Source organism: Nyctereutes procyonoides, unplaced genomic scaffold (genome assembly GCF_905146905.1).
Source record: "Nyctereutes procyonoides isolate TBG_1078 unplaced genomic scaffold, NYPRO_anot_genome, whole genome shotgun sequence".
NCBI lineage: Eukaryota > Metazoa > Chordata > Mammalia > Carnivora > Canidae > Nyctereutes > Nyctereutes procyonoides.
The window spans coordinates 49,194,975-49,220,919 of NW_026575131.1; the positions used below are offsets into that span (position 1 = coordinate 49,194,975).

Here is a 25,945-nt window from a genome sequence, read left to right on the forward strand (position 1 = left end):
CCAACATGGCGACGCCCAGGTCCTAATCTGGGAAACGTGCACCCAGAATATCTGGGTCCTCGACGCCTCGGGCGAGGGTGAGAAAGGCTTCGCGTCGCGGGGATGGATCCAGGCCAGGGTCGGGCCCTCTCGAGGGCTTCTGGCTTCTCAGGGGCCGGTCCTCCGAAGATGGGGTGTGGTGTCACCCTACCGAGGCCGCCGGTTCTTCTTAATCTTTATTAAGGTGTAGGACACCTGGCTCGGGGACACATCTCTCTGATGCGCTTCCTATGCCCTCCCCTGCCCGCCCCCCCCCGCAACCAGGCTTGGCGGGTAGAGGCCCCCGCGGATGTCCCGTGCGAGAATCCTTCCGTGGCTAAACCTGACTCTCCGCTCCGCCTGCAGTCTCTGTAGAGCCGGGTTTATGGAGGGGCAGCCGCAAGGGCTACCGAATCCGGCCGAAATGGAGAACGGCACTGAGCCCTGCGGAGAAGAGCGCCCCTCTGAGATTCAGGAGACAACTGTCACGGAGGGGGCCGCCAAAATAGCCTTCCCCAGCGCCAACGAAGTCTTCTACAACCCAGTGCAGGAGTTCAACCGGGACCTGACGTGAGCAGGGGTCTGGGGCCAGCGTGGCAGAGGGCAGTGGAACTGCAAGGATGGGGGTGTGGGGGGGTGAGCTAACCCTCCGTCTCCCGCAGATGTGCCGTGATCACCGAGTTTGCTCGCATTCAGCTCGCGGCCAAAGGAATCCAGAGTGAGTCGAGGTCCCCACTCCTGGTGGGCGGAGGTCACACAGAGCTCTCTCCCTGCCCCGCCTCCCTTTCCCTTAAAGTCCTGAAAGGCTCCGGCCACACACACAGCGGGCCTCGGGCTCATTTCCCTTAGGCTTTCCCCAGGGGCTTTGAGGAAGATCTTCCATGAATCTTCCGTTTACTGAGAAATAGGGGGAGGTGTCTCAGGAAGCTTTAATATCCCCTGACTTGTGCTTCTGGGTGGCTGCAGTCAAGGTACCAGGTGAGAAGGACGTGCAAAAGGTGGTCGTGGACTTGTCAGAGCAAGAGGAGGAAAAGGCTGAGATGAAGGAGGGTGCAAACCTGGCCCCAGGAGACCAACCTCGAACAGCTGCTGTGGGGGAGATCTGCGAGGTGGGGCCTGAACATAGCAGGTGGCAGCCCTGGAGTCCTCCAGTCATGGAGGAAGGAAGACTCCTGAGGCGGCAGAGCTATAGGAAGTGGGGAGGGGGGGGGGCGCTCCTTGGTGCCCAGCAGAGGACAGAGGTATCCATGTAAGTGGGGCTCCCTGATTACACCCAACAGGAAGGCCTTCGAGTACTGGAGGGTCTGGCAGCCTCCGGCCTACGTTCCATTCGCTTTGCGCGAGAGGTGCCCGGGCTCCAGTCTGTGGTTGCCAATGATGCCTCTGCCCGAGCCGTGGATCTCATTTGCCGTAACGTGCAGCTCAACGGTGTGGCCCACCTGGTACATCCCAGGCAGGCAGATGCCCGGTAGGTTTGGGGCCGCAGAGCCTGATGGCTGAGAGGTGCATGCTAGAACAAGGCTGCCTGGGCTTAAATCCTAGGCCTGTCATAGTCTTCCTCTGTGACTTTGGGAGAGTGCCTCAGTTTCTCTGAGCCCCAGTTTCCTTGTCTATAACACGAGGATGTGAGTATTACAGGAGTTGTAATACTAATGCTGTGTTGATTAAATGAGAGATGGTGTTTGGCCAGAAGCATGTACCATTGTGGTTTCCCTTTTAGACTTCTCCACCTCTGGTACTTTTATTCATTCTATGAACCACCGTATGTATATCTAGTCTGGTCGTTATTCATTCTATGAACCACCGTACGTATATCTAGTCTGGTCGTTTGCTCTGTGCCAGGCATCTGTAAACAAGACCGACAAAATCCCTGACCTTGTGGCATTCACATTCTAATGCAGGGGCCTTGCAAACAACCCCCCGGTGAGGCCAGGTGCCTGGTTTTTTAGAGGCCACCAGCTAAGAATGCTTTTTGCATTTTTAAAGAGTTAAAAAGGGTACCATTTGTGGCCCACAAAGCCTAAAATACTTACTCTCTGAGCCTTTACAGAAAACTAATAAAAAGTATTTGCTTAAAAAGTACACGGTTTCCTGACTATTAAAAACCTGATAGGAGGGGCACCTGGCTGGCCCTTTTGGGCTAAGCATCTTCCCCTGGGGTATTGGGATTGAGCCCTGAGTCAGGCTCCCTGCTCAGCGGGAGTCTGCTTCTCCTCCCTCTGCCCTGCTCATTCTCTCGCTCACCCTCTCTCTCAAATAAATAAATGAATAAAATATTTTTTAAAAAAGACGACCTCATAGGAAACAAAAACCATAACAAATAACAAGACAAATGAGTAAACTATAATAAGCTAGAGGTGAAAAGTGCTGGGGTGGGGGGTGGTTGAGGGGGAAGTAGGTGATGGAGGAAGGTGGTGGGTGGGTTACAATTTTAAATAACACAGGGTCAGGGCAGGCTACACTGAGAAGGTAGCATTTGCATTTCCTCACCTACAAAGGGAGCAATAATCATTTCAAATCCATTGATTTATCTGGAAGATTATTTGAATCAATGAGTTAAGAGATCTATAGGGGCACCTGGGCCGCTCAGTCGATTAGTGTCTGCCTTGGGCTCAAGTTATGATTTCTGGGATTCGGGATCCCTCTGCTCAGCAAGGAGTCTGCTTCTCCCTCTCCCTCTGTCCTCCCCCCTACTCCTGATCTCTCTCTCTCAAATAAATAAATAAAATCTTAAAAAAAAAGATTTATAAAATGCTTGAAACAGTTGTTAGGTACATACATGTTACATCTCCACTGGCTCTTACTCTTGCCATTGTTAGACATGAGTATGCTGAGGCCCAAGGAGGAAGAGTCACTCAGCAAGTGGCCTTTCCAAGACATGAACCTAGGCAGCTGGCCCCCAAATCCAGCCCAACATGGTCACACTGAATGAGTGAACATGAGTAGGGGACAGAGCAGGACCCTCCCTGTGCAGGGGACTGAGGACCTGGCCTTCTTGCTCCCAGGATGCTGATGTACCAGCACCAGAAGGTATCCGAGCGGTTTGATGTCATCGACCTGGATCCCTATGGCAGCCCTGCTCCCTTCTTGGATGCAGCTGTGCAGGCTGTGAGTGAAGGAGGTGAGGCCATGCTAACTCGAGGGTGAAGAGTGGCTGACACAGGGGTGTAGAGAGGGGACTCTCGGATCCTGACTGCCCAAGCCCTCCTTGCAGGGCTGCTGTGCGTGACCTGCACGGACATGGCAGTGCTGGCGGGGAACAGTGGAGAGACGTGCTACAGCAAGTATGGGGCCATGGCCCTCAAGAGTCGTGCCTGCCACGAGATGGTGAGGGGGGGCCCCAGCCCTTTCCACCCTGCAGACCTGCTGAGCTGCCTCCAGGCAGCCAGGGCCAGATCCATCCCGAGAGTTCCGGACAAGCATGTCTATAACCAACATAGTCCCGAGAGCCTGGCCTGCCAATTCTGGTCATTTGGGGGGCAATGGTTCTGCCCAGGGTAGGAGCCCGTGGTTAGTTACGTCATTTTTCCTAATATATCATCTCTTTTAACAGTTTTTCAAAATTGCTTTTTAAGACCGTTTTTGGGTCTGGGTTTGGGTTCACATCCTAGGTTTGCCAGTGTCATTGGACAATTGATTTCATCTTCTGGGGCCTTGGTTTTTGCATCTGTGAAATGAGCATGATGAGCATGGGTTGCCATGGGGATTCAAGGAGGCAGGGGGTGGCTGCATCCATGGGCCCAAATGGACGATGTCCCATCTTTTTTCCTTAGGGGCCCTGTCGTCAGGTCAGCCTGGGAAACCAGAACGCAGGTCCTTGGAGCCCATCGCACGGGGCACGCTGACATCACTAATTGGAATACATTCAGTTTAGCGCCCCGTGCGTTCCTTAATGGTGTAGTGCCCCCCTGCAGGGCCATAAAGAGACACCAACTTCTGTGATTTTGTAGACAGAGGTAGCTGAGGCATTCAGTTTGCAAGGGTCACGCAGCCAGGATGCTTGAGGCTGGGCCTGGAACCCAGGGAGCTGGCCCTGATCTGTGTTGTGAATGCCTTGTGTGCCACCAGGGTGGCGGGGAGGTGGCAGTGGAGGCATGAGGATGGCTGATGGCCATTTCCCACCCCCAGGCCCTGAGGATCGTCCTGCACAGCCTGGACCTCCGAGCCAACTGCTACCAGCGCTTCGTGGTGCCACTGCTCAGCATCAGCGCTGACTTCTATGTGCGTGTTTTCGTTCGTGTCTTCACCGGCCAGGCCAAGGTCAAAGCCTCAGCCAGGTTAGTCTGGGGCAAGGAAGAGTGATGAATGGAAGGAAGCAATGGGGCCTTTTGGGGCATTGGGAGGGCGGGACATGATGCTACCCCAGGGAAATGGGGGTCCAGATGGGGATGAAGTCAGCCCGAGGGAGGAGTTGGGGTGTAGTAATCACGCTGGGAACATGGGGCCACCCTGTTCCCCCACAGCAAGCAGGCACTGGTATTCCAGTGTGTGGGCTGCGGGACCTTCCACCTTCAGCGTCTTGGCAAAGCGTCGGGAGCCGCTGGTGGCCGGTGAGCAAGGGTGAGCCGGGAAGGAAGGTGTAGGGGGAGTCCCAGGGTCACTGTCCCCTCCCACCACCCTTGTCTATCTGCAGGGTCAAGTTTTCTGCAGCCTGTGGTCCCCCGGTCGCTCCGGAATGTGAGCACTGTGGGCAGCGACACCAGGTGAGGCAAGGGAGAGGAAATGGGGGGAGGGGGGCGGCACCACTAGGATCGTGGTGGTCTTGACCCCTGGCCATCTGGCTGCCATGCGTGTGTGTCTGTAGCTTGGCGGTCCCCTGTGGGCAGAGCCCATCCATGACCTGGACTTCGTGGGTCGTGTCCTAGAGGCTGTGAGCACCAATCCTGGCCGCTTCCACACTTCGGAGCGCATCCGAGGGGTCTTGAGTGTCATCACTGAGGTGGGGGCTGGGCCACGACGGGGAGGGGGTGGGGGGCTCCACCTGTGCCCCAACATCCCTCCTCCATCTGCCCACACCCATCGTGTCCCCCCTCGCAGGAGCTCCCGGACGTGCCTCTCTACTACACGCTGGACCAGCTAAGCAGCACCATCCACTGCAGCACGCCCAGCCTCCTACAGCTGCGGTGAGGGTCTCCCGGGTGCCCTCGGGCAAGTCCAGAGCCTCTCAGGCCAGGGTCTCCCCATAAAACAGAGATCCAGCGTGCCTCTGCACGGGAGCTGGGAACACAGCTCGGAGGCTATGAGCCTTGGCGAGGGGGGACAGCCTTATTCTTACGATCACTGGCATTATGCAGGCCACGCAGCCCCCGTGAGACGTCCAGCTGTACCGGTCCAGTCGAGTGGCTCCCACCCACACAGGTTAGCACTGGCTTTGGGGTCCGGCCCCCCACCCACTGTGCTGACCGCGGCCCCTCCTGCTCCCCAGGTCGGCCCTCCTCCACGCTGGCTTCCAGGTCTCACTGTCCCACGCCTGCAAGAATGCAGTGAAGACAGATGCCCCCTCTTCGGCCCTCTGGGACATCATGCGCTGCTGGGTGAGGGCTGGTCTGACCGGAGGGTCATGGGCAGGCAGGACACGGTCAGGCCTGCATCCCCTGACCTTCGAGCTTTGCCTCCCAGGAAAAGGAGTGTCCAGTGAAACGGGAGCGCCTGTCAGAGACCAGCCCAGCGTTCCGCATTCTCAGCGTGGAGCCCAGGTACGGGCACCACCAGGGCCGCCCCAGGCAGGGGAAGCCCCGTGCGTGCAGACGACACAGATACTTCCCCACACAGACACCTGCCACCTGCTCGTTCGAGTGAGACCTAGAATCTTCCTCCTTGCCCTCCCCTTCTGCCCCCACCCTGGTCTGGGCGCACCACTGCCCACCTGCACCCCCGGCCCCCACCCTCTCCCCACCCAGTCTGTTCTCCCCACAGCAGCGAAGGTACAACCAGTGAGCACCTGAGTCAGATCACGTCTGCCCTGCGCTCAGAACCCTGTGCTTCCCACCTCACTCACTAGAGACCAGAGTTCTACCTGCAGGCTCTGCAGCATCTGCCTGACATCTCCTGTCCTCTGTCCGGCTCTCCCTGCCTCACTCACTCCGTCCTGGGCCAAACTCCCCAGGCGCAACCCCACCCAGCCACCTTTATCAGGGCTTTTCTTCCCTTTATCCTGCTCCATTTTCTTTCAAAACCCTTACTCGTGCCCTAACACCATATCATTTGCATATTTCTGATCCATCCCACTGTCTCATGTGCTAGAACATGGGCTTTACCACTGGCAGCAGATTTGAGGCACCACAGAATAGACACTTGCTAAATGTTTATTTAAATGGATGAGGGTCAGGACGCCTGGGTGGCTCAGCGGTTGAGCACCTTCGGCCCAGGGCATGACCCTGGGGTCCTAGGATCGAGTCCCGCATCAGGCTTCCCTCATGGAGCCTGCTTCTCTCTCTACCTGTGTCTCTGCCTCTCTCTCCATGTCTCTCATGAATAAATAAAATCTTTTTTAAAAAATAAAAAAATAAATGGATGAGGGTCCTGACAGGCAGACGCAGTCTTCTCGAAGCTCATGGAGCTGCACTGCGATTGGCAGGTAGTCTGTGCACACCCGCAGGCTTCTGCCCCTCAGCCCCGACTCCCGCTTCCCACTTCCCCAGGCTGCAGGCCAACTTCACTATCCGGGATGATGCCAACCCCAGCTCCCGCCAGCGAGGACTCAAGCGCTTCCAGGCTAATCCCGAGGCCAACTGGGGCCCCCGGCCCCGTGCCCGGCCAGGGTGAGTGAGAATACGGTGGCGGTGGGGCTTGGCCAGGGCAAGGGGACACAAAGGCCAGACGGGGTCCCAGCTACTCCCTCTCCCTGCACAGGGGCAAGGCTGCAGGTGAAGCTATGGAGGAGAGACGCAGGCTGCACCAGAATAAGAGAAAGGAGCCCGCGGAAGACCCAGTCCAGCGGGCTGCCCGGCTCAAGACGTTTCCCTGTAAAAGATTCAAGGAGGTAAGGCACCCTCAGCTGGCCCTGCAGCACCCGGGGATCCCCCTCCCAGCAACAGGATACGGCCAAGGGCCAATCAGGGCCGGGACACCTGGGGCAGGCAAGGGGTAGGAGTGAGCTCCCCATCCAGGAAAAGGACCCAGCAGAGGCTGCTGAGCTCTGGGCCAGGGTTCACACCCCCCATCCTCCCACCAGGGCACCTGTCAGCGCGGGGACGAGTGCTGCTACTCCCACAGCTCCCCAACACCCGAGGACGCTGCTGAAGCCACCCCCAGTGACGGTCCCAAGACCCCTTACCAGAACCCACCAGGGCCAGGCGTCGCCACTGGTCCCGGAGTAGACTGAGCCAATAAAGAGATGTCATCTCTTCGACAGTCTTGTCTGAATGAGAATGCTGCCTGTCGTCTGTCTGTCCATCTGCCTTAAGGGCTCTGTCTGCCTCTCCAGCGGCCTGTCTGCAGTCTCTTCCTCCCTGGGGGAGCTCTGTGGTTCTGGAAGCCTGTCTGTCCCTTGCTGACTGAAGTGTGGTCAGTGTTTCTGCCTGGTATGTTCTGTCGCCGGGTGGGGGTGGAAGCTGACCCTCTCTGGCTGCGCGGTGGTCTGTCCCCTTGCAGCTCGGGGCGCTGCCCCCCCGCCCCCCCGCTGCGGGTGCCTGCAGTTCCCGGCGCGACCACGGGGCGGCGGCCGTGTGCTCGTGCCCGCGGGGCCTTAACCCCTTCCCCCGCCCCAAAGCGCACACCCACACCCCCTGTCAGCGTGCGCGCCGTCGCAGACGGGCTCCCCAGTCACCCAACCCCTACCCGGCCTCGCGTCGCCGCCTGGGTTCCCTGGCCGAGCTCCCTGCGGGGCCTCGGTGGCGGAAGCCGGGCCGGAACCAGGCGCCTGGTGCATCCGCTCCAGACCAGGTGCTTCCTGCTCCGCGGCCCCTCCGGCGAGCGCACTGAGGCGCTGGCGGGCCTGCGCTTCCCCTCCCCCCCAGGACGGAGGCTGAGCGACGTTAACGGAGAGGGCTAGCGTCCCCACCCCCACCCCCCAACACCTTTCTCCGCTGCATCCCCACCTGTGAAATGAACCTAATCCGAGAACCTAGCTTGTAGGGAACATCAGGTAACTGATGTGCTGCGAGCCAAACCCCTGCTTCCCTGGGGCAGTGGGACGGCTGGTGGTCGGCTGCTCCTGGGCTGTCCTGGGCTTCACCGGAGTCCTGGGAGGCGGTGGCTCCTGCTGTCCCCAGATAGATACACCCGAGGCAAAGCGCGACTGACCCAGGTGGGAGGGCACTAGAGAAAGGTAGAGTCTGGTCCCTGCTACCAAGCTCTTCCTGCGGCCCCTCTCTTGTGAGGCTCTGGCTTGGGGCTGAGCGCCACCAGCACCCCAGACACTTGCCCAACACCTCTTTATCACCATGGTCCCCTCCACCCCCAAAGTGGCCTGTGATGTGGGATGAGGGCCAGAGACCACCAAGTTGGGGCTGTGTGGTCCTGTGGCCTAGAGGATCCACATCCTGGGGACAGGAGGGGAGCACCTATTGTAAGGTGCTGCTAGCCCTGGCACCCTGGGAGCCCCTCCCAGTTGTGGCACTAGCTCTCATCCTCCATCCTGGGCCTGAAAAGGTGGTAGGGACAGCAGGCCCAGGGGGGCCCAGGACGCTGGCCCAGGCTGGACACCTAAGGGCTGCCTGTAAGAATGGCCTTCCCTCCAGGGCCTCAGCCTGGGGTGGGGGTGGTGCAGAGCCCCAGAGGGAGGGGTGGTGTAAAAAGAGGAACCAAACTGGGTGAAGAGAGGAGGAGCAGGAGGGGGCCCCGGGTCACGAGGCCCCAGCACTGCGAGGCCCCAGCACTGCCGGAAAGGACTCTCCACCCCCATCAGCGCCGACACTTGGGAAGGGGGGTGTTCAAAGCCAGAGGTGAAACCCAAGCGATGCGGGAAGCTGCTGCTTCCCTGCCTCAGTTTCCCCTCTGCGTGCATCCGGGTCCGTCACTCCCAGCCGTGCATTGGTCGGGGGTTCTCCGAGGCCCGGGGCCACTCCAGCGCCTGGGGAGACCGAAGGTGAGGCCCTGAGGGGTGAAGGCTCGGTCCGTCGCCGGCCGGGGGCGGGGCCGCGGGGCCCGCGCTCACAGATCCCCGCCCGCCGGTTTCCTCCGGGGTCAGCCCGGCTCCTTATCAGGCGCGGCCAGTCGGCCAGGCCCTTATCTGTGCCGGTCCAGCATCCTCCGGCGCGGCCGGGGGTGAGAGGGAGGAAACTGGGCCGCCGGGGGCGGGGAGAGGGCGGGCCGGCCAGGAGCAGCTCACTTTCCCTCGAGGGATCCACGCCGCCGTCGCCGCGGCCTTTGGGAGCCCGGGAAGAGGCGCGGCCCCGACGCTGCTGCCGGGAGGGGGCGGCAAGCTCCCGGCGGCCCCGACCGCCGCCGAGGCCGCATCCGATTGGGGCCACGGAACCCGGCCTGGAGCCCTGAAGGACAGAGCCAGGGCACTCACCGGACAGCGGACAGACAGCAGGACCAGCGCCGGGGTAAGAGGGGAGTTGCCTGAAGGTGGGGGATCCTGGGAAGACCTACATTCATTCATTTGTTCATTCATTCATTCATTCATCAGGGGGTACCCACTAAGGGAGAGTCCAGGCCAGCTTCTCCAGGGCCTAAGTAGGGATGACAGGGCAGAGAGGCTTGCTGGGACACTGCAAGCCATGGAGCCAAACCGTCTAAGTAGAGATGCAAAGGAGTGGATGTGATGCGGGTAGGAAATGGGGTGTGGGGGACACCAGGGAGGGCCAGAGAAGAATTGGGACATGACTATGTACTGATCAGTGGGGTCAGGGTTTGGGGATCCTGGATTGGCATTTTTTATCATGGTGTCGGCAGTGGGGTTACAGGGTTCATAAGGGGGTGGGAGTCAATGGAGCGATAATGGAGGACTTTCAGGGTGTGACATGGGCAATGAGAAGAGAGCCCCAGGGTCATAGCTGAGGGCCCACATGGTCAGCTGGGGGAGGAATCAGTGAAGGGTCAGAGTCAATTGTAGTCAATTGTAGAGGAACTCTAAGGTCACATGGTATCAATAAGGGGGTGTCTCAGGATCAGATCTGAGAATTACAGGGTCATCCTGGGGGCAATGGGATCCTTCATGGGTTCCTTCCTTCCCCCTCTCTCCAGGCTCCAGGTGAGAAGGGATTCTGTAATAAAGGAAATTTTCTCAGAAGCTGGGCAACTGAGGCCCCTCGTGAATCACAAACAGCTCAGTGCTGCCAAGACTCACTGGGTACCTCCTGCCCTTGTGCAGATTCCCCTCGCGTGTCCTGGTGGTTTCTGAGTCCACCTGCCTTTGCCCACCACCCCACCATCTCCCCACCCTTTCCATCATCTGAGGGTGGTGTTGGGCTAAGGGATGTGCATGGCATCTGATTTCTCCCTCCCCACTGGCTTCCTTCCCTCCCACAGGTGAGCACCCCCTTGGGGTCCATGTGCCCGCCCCAGGCCCAGGCAGAGGTGGGCCCCACCATGACTGAGAAGGCTGAAATGGTGTGTGCCCCCAGCCCAGTGCCTGCTCTGCCCCCCAAGCCCGCCTCGCCTGGGCCCCCGAAAGTGAAGGAGGTTGGCCACCAAAGCTCCTCACCCCCCAGGCTGCCTCCTGGCGTGCCAGTGATCAGCCTGGGCCACACCAGGCCCCCAGGGGCAGCCGTGGCCACCACGGAGCTGAGTGCCCTGCGGCCCCCGCTGCTGCAGCTCTCTACCCTGGGAACCGCCCCACCACCCCTGGCCCTGCATTATCACCCTCACCCTTTCCTCAACAGGTCAGTGGGGAGCTGGGGCCTGGGGGGAATCCAGGGCCGGGGTCCTTGCCCACAAGGCGTTAGTGACCCACGACCCCTTACAGCCTCTACATTGGGCCAGCAGGACCTTTTGGCATCTTCCCTAGCAGCCGGCTGAAGCGGAGACCGAGCCACTGTGAGCTGGAGCTGGCCGAGGGTGAGTATGGGTTGGTGTGTGCATAGCCATCTCTGCTGGGACTCACGTCTGCACAGGAAAAGGTGCTACAGGTGCACACAGACATATACAGGACAGCCCCCACAGGGACTCAGTACTCAGGTTATACCCCTGTGCAAAACCACAGACCCCTGGCCAGGCCCACATGACCACAGCCACCCAACAAGCCACAAAGAGTTCACGGCAAATGTACCATGGCGTGGGGGCCACAAAATGACAGCTCCAATAGAATGCACAGACGTGCAGGAAACAGGACAACAACCACACAAGAGACAGCCACACAACCACAGCTACTTAGGACCACGGCCACACAAGAGTCAGCCACAGAACCACAGCCACACAACCACAACCACCTGGCAACGATTGTACACAACCACAGCCATTTAACTATGCCAGAGTTCACCCAAGACACAGACGGGGGACCGCGGTTGCACCTACGGAACCTCTCAGACCCACGTGCATCTCCAGGCACATTCAGGGGCACACTCAGAATGAGGACCATGGGACAGCTCCCCAGACTGACGGCCACGGGAAACATTTCCCTAGGCATCTCAGCCACTGACAGAAAGGTGTGGGCAGAGATACAGAAGATCCCGGTTGTCTGCAGCCTTGGCCTGTGATGGTCCTTGTCGAAGGGGGAGGGAGCGGGGAAGCCGGTTGCTAACAAGCAGCGAGGGACCTACACATGGATCCTACTTGTGGATCGCTGGGGTGTGGGGGGAGAAAGCCCCAGCCCACCGCCTGTGTGGAAGCGCCCACCAGGGTCCCGGGTGCCCGAAGCAGGGCAGGAGGGGGCGCCCCCTGGGCCCCGGCGCCAACCCGACCCCTCCTGTTCTCCTGTTCGCAGGGCACCAGCCCCAGAAGGTGGCCCGGCGTGTATTCACCAACAGCCGGGAGCGCTGGCGGCAGCAGAACGTGAATGGTGCCTTCGCAGAGCTCAGGAAGCTGCTGCCAACGCACCCGCCCGACCGGAAGCTGAGCAAGAACGAGGTGCTCCGCTTGGCCATGAAATACATTGGCTTCCTGGTGCGGCTGCTGCGCGACCAGGCGGCAGCTCTGGCCGCAGGCCCCGCCCCGCCCGGGCCCCGCAAACGGCCGGCGCACCGGCCGGCGCACCGAGCCGCACACGACGGCGCCCGCCGCGGGCCTTGTCGCAGGGCCGAGGCCGCGGTGCGCTCGCAGCCCGCGCCCCCGGCCGGCCCCGACGGCAGCCCCGACGGGGCGGCCCGGCCCATCAAGACGGAACGAGCGGCCGTGAGCCCTGAGGTGCGGTGACCTCCGCGGCGTTGCCTCTGAGCCGAGGGACACCGGGAACTCCGCCCAGGGCGGTCGGGGAAAGGGCAGCCGATGCCCTGCGCCTGCTCTGGAGCGAACTGCCCCGAAGAGGGACCAGTGAGGACGTCCCCAACGGGGAGAAAGGCCCCGGGGTCCGGAAGGGCGGCTGTCGCCCCCAGGGGTCTTGCAGACCTTTATATCTATATCACCCGGCACCCCCTGGAAATGGCCTTTCCCGCATCTCCCTCCCGGGGCCGGGGGCCGGGGACCAACATGGCAGCCTGGTCATCGGACTAACGTGGTGCCTCTTTTTTGCGGGCTGGGGCCAGCGGGAGACGTGGGGAGGGAGCGGGGAGTCTTGGCCCTTCTCAGCGGCGCCCCCTCCTGGAGACCCAGGGATAGACGCTCCTGGACCGCGTCCGCGGCGCGCCAGGGGCGTCGGGAGAGGCGCGGGGTCCCCGCCGCCACTCACCCCACTGATCTCGAACCGGTCCCGCACGACGGCGTTAGCGAAGGCTCGGGCGCTCTTACTTTTGTTTTTCTTTATTTCTTTATTTCACATACACATTAGCCATTCAATGGAGAAGCCGGAGAGAGTCAGGCAAAGATGGTATAACAGAAGCGCAGTGACGGGGGCGGGGCGGGGCGGGGCGGGGCGGAGAGGGAACATACGGGCTGGCTGCCTACTTGCATTCCGCTAGGACACTGAAAACCCAGAAAACAAAACAGACAGTAAACTACCCTTGTTTCTTATGTATCTCAGTGCAGAGACGGGGGTGGAGGGCAGAGAGAGGGGGAGACCAGGCTGAAGGAGGAGGAGCGGAGGGACAGGGGACGCTAAGGGGGAAGCACACCAAATCCATTAGTACTATATATAGAGATACTCGTATATACTGCGTTTCTTAGCCTAAGAAGAAACTTGTTTGACGGGACGGGCGGCCTTTGCGGTCCGCGATGCTGGTGCTGGTCGGGCGCACGGATCTCCCGGGAGGGGCCGAAGCGGGGCTGGCCCAGGCTGGCTTGGGGGGAGGGGGGCGCCCCGAGGGTGGGTGGGTGGGGGGAGCAGAGGCGGGGCTGGGGTGCCCCTCGGGCTCTCGATTGGGGGACGAAATTTCTCGTGACTTTATTGCTCCTTTATTTTCTCTCGTGTGGGGGGTCCGTTCAGCACGGTCGGGGGGAGGAAATGGTGGGTCGTCTGAGCCACCCGGCCCCTCTGGGACCCAGAGCGCGGCGTCCGCTCCGCCAGCACGGGGGTGAGAACAAGGCACTAGGTCGGCCGGCCAGCGCGGGGGCGGGTGTGTAAGGCAGTCGACGGGGCTGGTTGCGGGGGAGGGGGGGGCTGTGTGCGGGGCCGTGTGCGTGCGTGCGTGCGGGCGCGGGCCTGGGCGAATCGACCTGTCAGCTTGGCTGGTCCTGTCCTGGAGCTTCGAGCCTTCCTCGTGCTCCCCGGTGGGTGACGGGGGTAGGGGTAGGGGTGGGAGGAGTGATGTTGAGTCGGGGGCGCTGGGGAAAAGAGGGGGGGTAACTACCAACTTGCTGAGCGCGCTCCTGATAATGCTGGTGAGGGTCAAGTTGGCGTCTGGCTCAAAGAAGGGCGCTCGGGGCGGAGAGGGAGGGAGGGAGGGGACGTTTGTTCGTTGGCATTGACCTCTGCGGGGGAGGGGCTGGGGACCCCCCGCCGCGCCCCCGTGCCCGGACGGGGATGGGGCGAGGAGGGGGCGCTGGGCCCTGGGGAGGGGGCGCCCGGGGAGACCCGCGGCCAGAGCAGCCCAGCCGCCGGGCGTATGCCGCTGTCCCGTTCCGTTAAACTCAACAAAGAAGGGATATGCGTGTTCCTAACAAGTGCAGGATATTTAATTGATTCATAAACTTATGTATAATAGTTTGTGGGTTTTTTTTTAAAACGTACTTTATAATGTAAGAAGCACCAGGGTTTTTATGTTGAATTATCTTAAAAATAATTTTCTCTCGTCCTTTTCCTTTTTGATCTTGTGTTTTTTTTTTTTAATGTCGAGGTGTTTTTTTTTTTTAACTCTAAAATGTGAACGTTTCCTTCAGCCCTCCCACCGAAACCGAGAACGAACGACGAAACAAATAAAAACCCCAGATCATCCTCGTCAACGCAGGAAAACGACTTAAAAAAAAAAAAAAAACTGAAAACGAACAAAAAAAAAAAAAAAAAGGAAAAAACACTCAGCTTTCGTTATCCCCGCGCAGGGCGGGGCAGGCCCAGTTCTTTTAGCGTCCCCAGAGCCGCGAGGACATTACAACAAAAATAGAATTTTTCTTAACAATCTCTTAACATACAAAGATAGGAAAACTCTCTGATGCATTGCACTTGGTTCAATGAAAAAAAAAAAAGTTCATTTCCCCCATATATATTTTTTGTGGGTTTTTTTTCTCTTCTAACACGTCCCCACATCTCCTGTCGCCCTCGTCGCCCCTCGCCTGCCCCTCACAACGACACTTAGGAAAGGAGCGGCCCCCACCCCCCTGCCCGCCCGGGCAGCCCCGCCGGGCGTGCTCCCGCCCCGGCCCAGCTGGCCTGCAGCTTCCGACCTCGCCCGGGCGGGCGCCCCGCAGACCCCGGCTCCCGCGGGCCCACCGCGCCCGCGGCCCCGATTGTCTTCGAGGGAAGGGGCGCGTGCGGCCGGGCAGGGGGTCCCTTCCGCTCCCCTCTCAGCTCTGACCCTGTTTAGCCAACCAAACTGAAAAATCATTGCACTTTGACCGCGCGTCACGCCCGGCCCACCCGGCCCCCCACCCCCCCGCCCTACTCCCCACGCCCCCCCCCAGGCTCCCGCGGGATCCCCTGTCCCCTGCTTCTCAGTCCCGGTCTTCCCCGAGGGCTGCACGCGGTTGGGGGAGGGCCTTCGCTCAACTTCCAACAAAAGCCACTCCTGGGGCCAGCCACCTAGTGGCTTCCAGTTGAGGAGGAGGCACCGATCGCTGGCCCCTTTGGCCCCAGGTAAGGGCCCTCCTCGCCTCCCCAGCCAGCTCCCTCCCCTCCGTCCCTCCCTCCCTGCTGGGGCCACAGCCTCACAAACTAGATTCACAATAAATAAAGCCCACAACCCACCCCTACGGTGCAATGTTGGGTTGACTGACTTTCAGAGGATCCTGACCTGTGCTTTGTGTTTTCATACAGTTAAGAAAGAGAGAGAGAGAGGCACAAGGACTCGAGAAGGGGGCCTAGGAAGGGAGATGCAGGGAGCAGGGAGTAAGGCACAGAAAGACAAGCCAGAGGGGCCAAGTCACACCCCGGAGGGGGGCTGGGCATGCTCTTGCTTCCCTCCCTCCCAGGGGGCTTCGGAAAACCCTCTGGACAGGCCCCCAACCATCCCTTGGGGGGAGGAAGGGGCTGCAGGGGGAGGGAGGAGAGCTACTTCCTGTGGTGTGTTACCAAATTGTTCCCAAGTTGCTCAAATGGAGGAGGAGTTCCCAATTGCAACGGCAAAAGACCCAAACAATGAATGCCCCACCCCTAAATAAAGAGTAAAGACATTACAGCTGAAATCCAGAGAGAAGTGGCCAGGAGGCCCATGTGGTGGAGAAAGTGGGGTTGGGGGGGGGACAGAGAAAGGTCCAAAACACTTTTGAAAAAGGACAACACCCAACACCCTCCAAAGGAACTGAAAGTCGGCGAGCAGGACGCCTACCTAGCGCAGGTGGCAGCTTAGCCAGTGGCAGCGGCGGCTGCCTCGTCCTCCTCGCTCGGCTCCGGGGTCCCCTTTCTGCTCCACTCTCCGGCCCGGCCACAGCAGGGCTGTCTGTGTGAGGGGCAGGGGCAGGGACCGGTGGGGCGGAGCGAGGGCACCTGCATGCGGGGGCTGGGGTGTGGGGGCGACCTGGGGCCCACCTCCCCTCACTTGTGGCTTGGCGAGAGAGTGATTTTCCCAGCCTGCAGAGAAAGGGAAGAGGGGGCCTGTCCCAGGCTGGGACGGGCTGTCGTAGCATTCCGACTTTTTCCTATGGACTGTACAGAGGGGTCTGAGGCCCTGAAACTACCCCAGAAACTCAGGGTGGGGTGACAACACCCTCCATTCCAGGAGCAAGAAACTAGCTCCAGGGGATGCTCCCTGACCCCCAGGGTGGAGGGGGGGCTTCTAGCCCGAAGGTAGGGCAGGGAGATCTGGAAGCCACGGGCCTCACCTAGTCCAGAGCAGCTGGGGGGAAGAAGCCAGAGGCCAAGGCAGTGGGGACTGGGGGGCAGGGGAGGGGAGGAGGGGGAGACAGGCAGGGAGGGGGCGGAGTCTGGAGGGAGAACCCTCTGGATCTGCACCCCATCATTTGTACAAGCTTGTCCTCCGAGCTCCCTAGTGAAGCTTCGGCCCGAGTCGAGGGTGGGGTTCCCCTAGGAAGGGTGAGGGTGTAGGACAGGCCCCTTTAGAACTGTGCTGGTTGCTTTGTCGGGTTGATTTTGTTCCTTCCCCGGAAGGTCGGGGCGGGGTAGGGAGGGGAGAAAGGCAGTTCTGCTGCATCCTTTCTTTCTTTCTGTCCTCTACTTAACAGAGTCCGTTTTGCATGTTTCTTTCTGCTTGGCTGCTGGTGCACAGCTCCACCGAGACCTCTTCTGAGGGCTCTCCGAGAACTGGGCTGCTTCTGGGGGCCTGCAGGGCTCCCCGGGCTGGAGGAGAGAAGGGCTGAGTGGCTGACGACGTTTAATTTTTGCTTTTCGGTGGGGCTGGGCTGGGGGATTTTTCCACGTCTCAAAATTTCTTCTCCCCCCGTTTGAGGAACCTCTTCTTTACATTTTGTCATTTCTTTTGTCGATCTTATCAGAGGAACCAGGACTGAAATGGGACAAAAAGAGGTGGTATTGAGAACAACAGGGGCAAGTCTCTTCTCCATCCCACCTGGCCTGCTGACTGCAGGCCAGTGGCCAAGGCCCCTGGAGGGCCCACCTCCAGCACAGCCAAGGACACCAACACCCCACCAAGAGGTACATCCCCATTCTGTCTGTACCTCTTATGGGAATCTTGCCGCCCCCAAGAGACCCTGCCCCCCAGTGCTAGAGTCCAGCTGGCCTTCCCGTGGGCACTGTGCCCAGCGGGTGGGACCCCCATGGCTGGAGCTGGCACAGGCACAGACCTGGGATCTGGCCATGTTTCCAATTGTTTAGGTTTTTGTATGGGTCCTGGAGGGTGGGGAGGATGCCAGGCTGGAGCTTTTGTCCCCAGAGGGGTTTTGGGAGTGGGGTGGGGGTGGCCCAGCTTCTTGCTGAGTTTTCTTTCTGTCTCTTTGGATTAAAAGCAGAAATTCCCGTCTGTATTCCCCAGCCAAGGTCCCACAGGCTGAAAAGCTGGGGAGGTGGGGGGGGGAGACACACCACATGGCTTCAGTCCCTAGCAGTATGTGGCCTGGGGGAGGGGCCCATAGCCCACATTGCCTGATCCTCTACCCTCAGGGCACCTGGCGTGGGGGCTCCCGGGGGCAGGAGTCACTTCCCTCAGGGTGCCAGCAGGGGGAGCCACGTTCCCACAAACAAGTCTTGGTGGCTGCTCATCACAAAATACAAATACACCTGACCCAGAGGCTGGGCTGCCTGCAAAGCCCTCCATCAGACTCTTGCCCCACCTTGCGGTCAAAGGGCAGCGGGGGAAGGGAGGGAAGGTTGGGAAGGAAGTGTTCTCTATGGTCTACAGTACCTGAGTAGTAGGCCTGGTAGTGCCCTCTGGGGCAAAAAAGGGGTCTGAAAATGTATTTCAGGGTCTCTCCCAGGCTTTGGGTCACAGAGGCCGATCTGCAGAAGCCACGCAGAGCTAACTACAGAGCATGCACTTAGTAGTCTCCCATTCTACCCTTGTTCCAGCCCCAGAGAGAAGCCAAGTGAAGAGAGGGTGGCTGGCCTGCCTGAGGCCACACAGTCTGACGGCATGGCCCAGCCAGGACTCAAACCCAGGGGACAGTTCAGAGTCTGTTCTCTGAACTGCTACATGTGGCCTCTCACTCCGCATTGGAGTGAGGGCCTGGGGCAGCTGGGGCAGCCAGCTTTTCAAAAGGCGCCAAAAGTCCAGACAGAATGGTATGTGAAAGTTGTCAGTGTTTAAAACCACTTGTTTCAGGAACACAGACTATGCCTGTAGGCCGGACCCGTCCCTCTGGCTCTGGTCTGGGACCACAGGCTGTCATCTATTGGGAGATGAAGACATTGAGTTTTAGTGTCACAAAGGACCTGGAAGATCACCTATAACCTTCAACAACGGAAACATTCTCTGCTCTATCCAATGTGGTAGCCACCAGCTGCACGTGGCTTCTAAGCAATTGAAATGTAGCTAGTGTGACTGAGGGACTCAGGTTTTCTCCAGTTATTTAATTTAAACTTCAACAGCTGCATGTAGCCAGCGCCTGCCCCATTGGATGGTGCAGATGGAGGGCATTTAGAACAATGGGGGTTTGGAGTTGCCACCATGGCTGGGGAGCTGCTGGCGTTTATTGGGTGGGTAGAGACACTAAACCTCCTGGACAACATGCAGAGGAGAGCTGCCCTCCTGTGGCGGGGCTCCTGGAGGAACTGCCCAAAGTCCAACCCCATCAACTGACTAAAGGGCAAAGGGAGGCTCATGGGATACTTGGCACCACATGGGGGGGGACCCAGGCCCAAGGCACCCCCTGAGTGGGGCGAAGGCTGAGTCAGCAGCCAGCCCCTGGGCTTCCAGTCCTAGCCTGAGGAGGAGAAAGCTGCCTGGGTGAGCTGAGCCCCTATTACTGCAGTCTCAGGCCTTGGTGTTCTCTGGAACCCCTTTTCCCAAGGGGAGTCTACACAGGAACCCTTCTACCACGGCCATGTGAGCCCTCACCCTCCCTGTGAGGGAAAGGAGGCAGGGAACAACCAGGACCTGGAGGCCTGCTTGGCCCCCTCTGTCTTTGTCAGACTGAGCCAATGCACCAGGCTGGTCCCCTTGGTGTCCCCCAGAGTGGCATGGCAGGGGAACAACCACCAGTCCTCCCCAGGGGAGGAAGACTCAGTTCAAGGCCTGGAGTTAGGGACAAAGGTGGTTCCAGGATAGCTCCCCAGTGTCTCCCCCACAGGTCCCAGGAAAGGGAGGGGCATCTGCTGCCCAACACAAAGTGGCTTTTTCTGCTCACCCTTTCTGCTTCCTGAGCCAGGTCCAAAATTGATTAAAACTAAGTAAAAAGCGCTGCCCAGGGAATGACAAAATTGCTAAAATTCTCTTTTCTTCCCTCATTCTATTGTTCTCTCTCCATCTGGTGCTCCAGAGATCAGCTAAAGTCACTGGTTACTGTGGAAACCGCCCCCCACTGTACCCCCTGCGCCCGCTGCAGCCGCCTGCCTGCCCCCAGGCCCAAGGGCTCTCGGCTGCACTGGGCTTGTCCGGCTACAGTCTCCCTCACCATCACCCCCAGACACACCTGCCTGCTGGGGCTCGGGGCTCAGGCCCCTTGCAAAAACAAGGGGGAGAAAAACCGTTTCCTGAACTTGCCTCCAACTCTGCCTTGGCCCCAAAGTTTAAGCAAAGTGAGCAGAGAAAGTGGAGAAGGGAAAGCACATGGAGGCGAGGCGGAAACAGGGTGAGCGGGGGGAGGACTCATGGCAGTGGTCCCCAAGAGTGAGCAAGCAAGGCAGAGCTATAGGCGGCTGGGGCGGAGGGAGGGAGGGAGGGCGAGAGCCATGGTGCCAGCCCAGAGCCAGAAGGGGAGGCCGCCTGCTGTCCCTTCCTCTGGCACCCCCTCCCGCCCTCTGCCAGCAGGACTCTCTCGGCCTCCCTGGCACAGAGCAGCGGAGGGGGCTGGCTCCAGCCCCTGCTCGGAGCCATTGTTTTTCTTCTCAACACCCCCAAGTTCAAGTTCATCTGGGTGTTACATCATGTCTGGTTGCTCCTGGAAACCAGACGGGTCAGACGTGACTCTGGGGAAAGGGGGTGGGAAGCTGGAGGGGTTGAAGTTCCCCTCCCCTCCCCTCCTTGCCACTAGGGAGCTCTGAAGTTTGAAGTTTGACAAAGTTTTTTGGCTTTTTTTTTTTTTTTTTTTTTTTCTGAGGGAGGGAAAGGAAAAGGGAAAAAAAACAAAACCTCAAACCACACACACAAAACTTCCATCCACCAACTTTCTCTGGACTCGGGCCTCAGAGCAGTAAAGGAGCCTGAGCTGAAAGAGGTGGCCCTGGGGCTCTGGGCTGAGGTGGATTTCCTGGGGCTTCTAGAGCCTCCAGGCCTTGGGCTGAAGGGGTGGTGTTTTTGTAAAATGTGCAAAAGAGAAAGATATTTGCATGTTCTTTTCCGAGAAGCCTGGAGCTATAAAAGTTGCCTCTGCTCTGCTCCTGAGGTGGGTCCTCTCTGCACCCCACAGCCCGGGGCTCTGTGGGCTACTGCCAGCCTCTGGGGGACAGGCACAGGGAGGAGGGGGCCCCCATGCGTGTGTGTGCACAGATGCCTGTACAAAGCCGGATCCAGGGGATTCCAGCAGGAGGGCTGGAGTTTCCCTTGTGCAAACTAGGGACAGGCGAGAGCTGGACTGGAGGTTCCGGCAGCCCAGCCTCCCCTCTAACAGGATTCATGGGGACTTGAGGGAGGGGCCTCCAGGGTGGCAACAGGCCCTGCCCTACCCTGGGTGCCAGAGTCTCTGGGCACACAGCCCACCAGGACGGCCCTGTCCCTCCACCCCTTGCCCAGCCCACCCAAAGCCAAGGAAGAAGGGAGGGCTGGGGGCCAGGGCTTCCAGCTGGAGCGGGAGGAGAGCAACAGGCAGACGCTGTCCTCTTCCTGATGGGGCCTCGGGCTACCACCAGGCCTGGCCCAGAGCGCCTCTAGCCTCAGGTCTTTGGCCGCCTTCCCCAGGGCCGGGGCTGTCAGAGCTAATTATCCAATTAGCTGATTAGCCAGGGGACCTGGGGGCTGCCTGGGGAGGCAGGCTCAGCTGGGCTTGCAAAAGCCTGGCCTCTCCAGCCCTGCCCTAGCCCCTTCTCCCGGATTGGCCCCAAGGAACCAGCCTCTTCCCTAATGCTCACCATGCCCCCGCCCCTGCCTGTCCCCCCATGCCCACATCCTCATCGTGGGTGGGGCCTCCTACCTGAGACTGCTGTGGGATGTTCAGAAAGTTGCCGTCCCGGGGTCCGATGCTGACAAACCGGTTGGCAGAGGAGGCGCCTGTCGTTGCGAATGCTGTGGGGAGCAGGGAAGAGAGGGAGAGACCCCGTGAGGCCTTGGGGCCTGCCCAGACACTGCCCTTCGGGGCTGCTGAGAGAGGGAGAGACTGGATTAGACCATGCTGCCAGGGCTTAGACCATGCTGGCAGTGGGAAGGACAGGCCAGAGGGGTCCCATCATCCTCTCACTGACCGGGAGCACACACTGTCCCCCACCCCTAGCATTCCACCTCAGCCAGGTGTCCTCTTTCCTGGTCCGGGGTGAGGGAGGGGCCCTGGAGGCTTTAGCGGAGGTCCCACAGACCTTGTCATGTCTCCAAGCCAGGCACTGAGCAGGACTGAGGTTAGCTCTCACTGAAGCAAGGCACCCTTGCTTTCCCCCGGACTCTCTTGGGTCTGGAAAGAGGGAGCCTGGGAGGGTGGCAGGGTGGGAGGGTGGGAGCTCTGACGACTGGCCCCACCCTGCTCTGGGAAGGCCAACTGAGCCAGGCCACCTCTCCAACCAGGGCAGCTAGTTGGGTGCTGCATCATTTAAGCACACCAGGCAGTCCCAAGAATGGGGCTAATGGCACAGGGAACCTGAAGGGGCTCAACAGAGGGCGGAGTCGGGTGGGACAGGGCCAGAGAGAGGAGTTGGCTGCCAGCTCTGGCCCCACGGTGGCAAGGCTCAGGCCCAGCAGGCCTTCTCCTCCTCTGATAGATGAGCCAGATCCTGTGGTCCTGCGGTTCCCAGGGCCTGAAATGGGCCAAAGCACAAGAGGAGGAGGAGGAGGCTGGAGGGCCTGGCAGAGTCCTAAGGCTTGGGTGCAGTTGGGAGCAGTTGTTCTAGAGCCTGAGGGGGCAAACAGGCAGCCAAACACCCCTGAGCTCTTCTCAGGTTTTCTGGCTGGAGCCCAATGCGGGGGGAAGGGGTCCTGCACCCCCAACAGGGAGGATGTCCCCAGAAGGGACAAGAGTGTCACAGGCTGCCGGGAATCCCCACACACACACCCACTACCAGACAAACCCCAGGGACTGCGTGCTTGCCAGATTCTGTCCAGGGTGCCCCACAGCCCCCTGCAGCCTGGCACCTCCTCCCCCACCCTGCCCACCTCCAATGACCATGACCATGACTTCGTGTCTTATGGCGGATGCAGATGGGAAGATGGCATGAAGAGGATGGAGGGGAAAAGAACTCAAACTATGAGAAAGAAGGCAACAGAGAGCGCGAGACGGAGAAAAGTGAGATGGGCCGCCCCTCCCACTGCTGGCCAGGAAGTCCTGGCCTGTAGCCTGCCAGCCCCCAGAGCGCCCAAAGCGCTGCCCACCCCCCTGCCCGCAGACGGCACGCCGCCCACCCTCCACCTCTCCTGTCCTTCACACGTCGGGTCTACCTTGGGCCTCTCAACTCAGATTTTTCTTTTCCCTTTGACAAAATTTGTCATTGGTTAAAAGAGAGAGAGAGAGAGACAGAGAGACAGAGAGAAAGAGATGAAGTAAGCCGAGGCCCAGAGCCCTCCCTTGTCCTTGGAACATTCAACCTGGGGAAGGGAGAGGGATGGGAGGAGGAAGGAGAAAAAAAAAAAAAAAGAGGAACAACGAGAAACCAAATGTGATATTGAAGAAGAGGAGGTCAGGGGCCGGCCTTCTGTACAGTTAGAGGCCCAAGGGCCCCGGAATGGAGGTGAGGGGGCAAGGCCAAAAGGGGATGGTGGTGGCGTCGCCTTGTGGTCACATTTAATTTTTTTGGTGTAGCAGGGCACAACGAAACAACAAAAATCAAAAAACAAAAAAACGAAAAATGAAAAAAACAGCAATCAGGCATGAAGATGGCATGGCTGCGCCTCCCCACCCCCCTCCCACCCTGGCCAGCACCCCTGGCCTGCGTGCCCCACTGTGCTCCCCCTCCCGCCCTCGGGAGGGGCCTGGGCCAGGGGCCCCCCGGCTGGGAGCAGCGGGTGGGCAGGGGGCCTCGTGGGGTGCTGGCTGGTGCAATTGAGGCCCAGGAGGCCTCAATTAGGGGGCTCAGCTCTGCTCTTGTCCGGGTGGGAGGCTCCATGGCGCTCTGGGTTGGGGGGCTTTGGCGGTGGGCGGGGCAAGGGTTTTTCTTTTTGCTGTGGAGACTGTTTGGATGGGCCAGGGATGCTGGGCGTTGTGGTTTCGGTTTCATCGTCCACTTACAAGGTGATGGAGGAGTCAAGGCGGCGCCGTCTGGGGCAGTGCTGGTGGATTTGGAATCAGGCATAGGAAGGGGCACAGGTCTGGCCACTGGAGGCGGCGGCGGTAGCAAAAATGACCCCGGGACTTTGCCCTGGCCGCTACCGTTGGGCTGCGAACAACATAAATAGAGTGACGCATGAAGGCACATCACACACAGACACACGCTCCCCTGCGCGGCCACGCCAGCTCGCTCCTGAGAGCGGGCGCTCCCGGTAGAAGATGCAGGATGGGGTCCTCTCCTCCGGGACACAGGGTGGGTGAGGGTGTGAGGCTTCTATTTGGTCTCTCAGGTGTTTCTCTTTTTTTTTTTTTTTTTTTTGGTGGTCCTCTTTTGAAGTTGTGGGAGGGACGAAAGGGGGTGTCCGACGAGTGGTTTGTTATTTCTTAGGTAACATGTTTTAGGTACCAAAACATGCCACCTAGCCATATAAGCAGCTGCACCTAGAGCTCTCATGCTCTTGAAGACCTTCTCCCTCAGCAGGTAAGATGCACCAGCTCACCCCCTACTGTCCCTGGAAAACACACGCATGCCTCCCTCTGTGGGCCCCTGGGGTAGGGCCAGCTGACCCAACCAAGGGCAACAGACCCTTCAGCGTCTATCCCACATCATGGCCTGGGGAGACACCAGGTGCCGGGGGTCTCGCCCTTGGCTCCGGCAGCCTGAGGATCGTAGGGTGCTGGCCAATTCTCTACAGAACAGCCCAAGAGGAAAATCCATCGCTGCTAGTTCCCACGAGGCTCTTCGAGAGGACTTCCCTGTACAGTGCCCTTGGAAGTCTTGGAAGCCTGGGATCAGCTGCCAGATCCATTCCTCGGCTTTATTCCCTCTTATGCCTCAAACTCAAGTTTCCTCCCCAAGCCCCATGCGTGCCTTGTGTGCATCAGCCTTTGGGATTCAGGGAATGTAGGCACCACAGGGAGGGGCAGAGGTCCCTGGCCTCTGGCAGCCATGGCTCTGCTAGAGAGGCCTCCCTGGGGCTCTGAGCACATATCTCCCACTGCTGTGGGCAGTGCCCTCGATGACCACCTACAGCCTGGGCTCAGGGTGAATGGGCCAGAGCTTAGTCCTAAACGGTCCTGTCTCCCGAGGGGCAGAGCTCTGCCACCCAGCCACTCAGGTGCAAGGCTTTGGGAGGCTCCTGTGCTGCTGCTGCTTCTGTTGGTAGGCAAACTCTGCAGAGTCCACCCCCTGATGTCTTCAGTCAGCCCAACTTCTATCCTCACTGGTTCCACCTGGGCTAGGACAATGAGACTCCCAAGGGGTCTCCCCTGTGCTACAGCACATTCCTTAGCTCAGTGTACCAGGTACTTGACTCACGTTGTGTCCAATCCTCCGACTCTATAAAGCAGCAGTTTTCGCTGGTGGTGGGGCTGGTGGGGTGGATTCTGCTCGGGGGCATTAGCAATGTCTGGAGCCATTTTGGGTAGCACCACTTCAGGCGCTGCTGCTGGCATTTGAGGGGTGGAGGCTGGGATGCTGCTACATACCCTGCAACGCATGAGATGGCCCCCAGGAGGAAGGCTCAACAATCCAAAGTTTAATAGCACCGCTGGGAAACCCTGATACAAGGGAAACTCTATTCTCCCCCTTTCACAGCTGGGGAAACTGAGACTCTGTGCAGCTAAGTGATTTATCCAAACTCTCCCAGCTGTAACTGGTGAGGCCTGAAATTCATAACCATGTCTGTCTCACTCTGGGAATCCTGTGGATTTTTTCCAGCAGGCTCAGCCCAACCCTCTTCTCCAAATTCGAAGGTGCTCAGGCTTCTCCCCTCCCCTTCCACAGCTCTGACTGCATGTAACATAAAATACAAGCTTCCCAGTTGGGCTTTCAAGACTCCTCTGGTGGAGCCCAGATGGGGTCTTCCACCACTCATGCCCCTACATTCACCTCCTCCCAAGTACTTCCCACTGCAAACCAACCAGGGTTTCTAGAACACAGCCTAAGCAGTTGGGGCTGCACATGTGCTCACTGCAGAACCCTCTGTCTACAACACCCTTTCCCACACCCTTTAAGTCCTGCTCAGAAAACACCATCCCCAATGTGGAACCAGCCAGATACCCTAAATCACCATCCATCTCTCTCTGCCTTTTTTTTTTTTTCTAGGATGCTCCTAGACTGCCACTGTAGCCTTTGAAACAGGCTGCCTCCGAGGCTCCCCAACAAGCCCAGGGACTGCCACCTTGCTATGGCCAGGCGTGCAGTATTCAAGTCCCACTGACCGAGCTGAACTGACTAGTCCATCCCGCTGTACTTTAAAACCATTGAGCCCTGGGATGTCTGGGTGGCTCAGTGTTTGAGTGTCTGCCTTCAGCTCGGGGTGTGATCCTGGAGTCCCAGGATCAAGTCTCATATCAGGCTCCCTGCATGGAGCCTGCTTTTCTC

General features: G+C 59.3%; 3 protein-coding genes across 10 annotated transcripts in view; 2 read left to right on the plus strand and 1 right to left on the minus strand.

Annotated features, from left to right (window-relative positions):
• Positions 1-3: 3 nt before the first annotated feature.
• TRMT1 (tRNA methyltransferase 1) lies at positions 4-7,389 on the plus strand. Of its 2 annotated transcripts, XM_055344888.1 has the most exons (17): positions 4-77; positions 385-588; positions 681-736; positions 985-1,127; positions 1,299-1,486; positions 3,024-3,139; positions 3,233-3,345; positions 4,147-4,295; positions 4,482-4,568; positions 4,652-4,721; positions 4,823-4,957; positions 5,056-5,141; positions 5,444-5,552; positions 5,638-5,714; positions 6,660-6,779; positions 6,871-7,000; positions 7,193-7,389. In XM_055344888.1, exons 2-17 carry the CDS (start codon positions 404-406, stop codon positions 7,340-7,342), a joined length of 1,914 nt encoding a protein of 637 aa, XP_055200863.1. In that variant the 5' UTR covers positions 4-77; positions 385-403; the 3' UTR covers positions 7,343-7,389. The 2 variants fall into 2 exon arrangements, with proteins under 2 accessions (XP_055200863.1, XP_055200862.1); XM_055344887.1 differs by lacking the exon at positions 4-77 and having other exon boundaries at positions 99-588.
• A 1,448-nt stretch (positions 7,390-8,837) lies between these two features.
• On the plus strand, positions 8,838-12,548 carry LYL1 (LYL1 basic helix-loop-helix family member). Of its 2 annotated transcripts, XM_055342581.1 has the most exons (5): positions 8,838-9,046; positions 9,301-9,509; positions 10,435-10,787; positions 10,871-10,962; positions 11,828-12,548. In XM_055342581.1, exons 3-5 carry the CDS (start codon positions 10,456-10,458, stop codon positions 12,253-12,255), a joined length of 852 nt encoding a protein of 283 aa, XP_055198556.1. In that variant the 5' UTR covers positions 8,838-9,046; positions 9,301-9,509; positions 10,435-10,455; the 3' UTR covers positions 12,256-12,548. The 2 variants fall into 2 exon arrangements, with proteins under 2 accessions (XP_055198556.1, XP_055198555.1); XM_055342580.1 differs by having other exon boundaries at positions 8,838-9,509.
• A 2,494-nt stretch (positions 12,549-15,042) lies between these two features.
• NFIX (nuclear factor I X) overlaps positions 15,043-25,945 on the minus strand; it is a 98,115-nt gene continuing 87,212 nt past the window's right edge. For 4 of the 6 annotated variants that reach the window (XM_055343102.1, XM_055343099.1, XM_055343100.1 and 1 more), the window contains 3 exons: positions 23,521-23,668; positions 21,286-21,377; positions 15,043-17,048 (listed from right to left, as the gene is read on the minus strand). In XM_055343102.1, the coding sequence (XP_055199077.1) occupies positions 17,034-17,048; positions 21,286-21,377; positions 23,521-23,668 (255 nt within the window). In that variant the 3' untranslated portion in view covers positions 15,043-17,033. The remainder of the gene's footprint in view (positions 17,049-21,285; positions 21,378-23,520; positions 23,669-25,945) is intronic. The other 2 variants (XM_055343104.1, XM_055343103.1) reach the window with 1 other exon arrangement.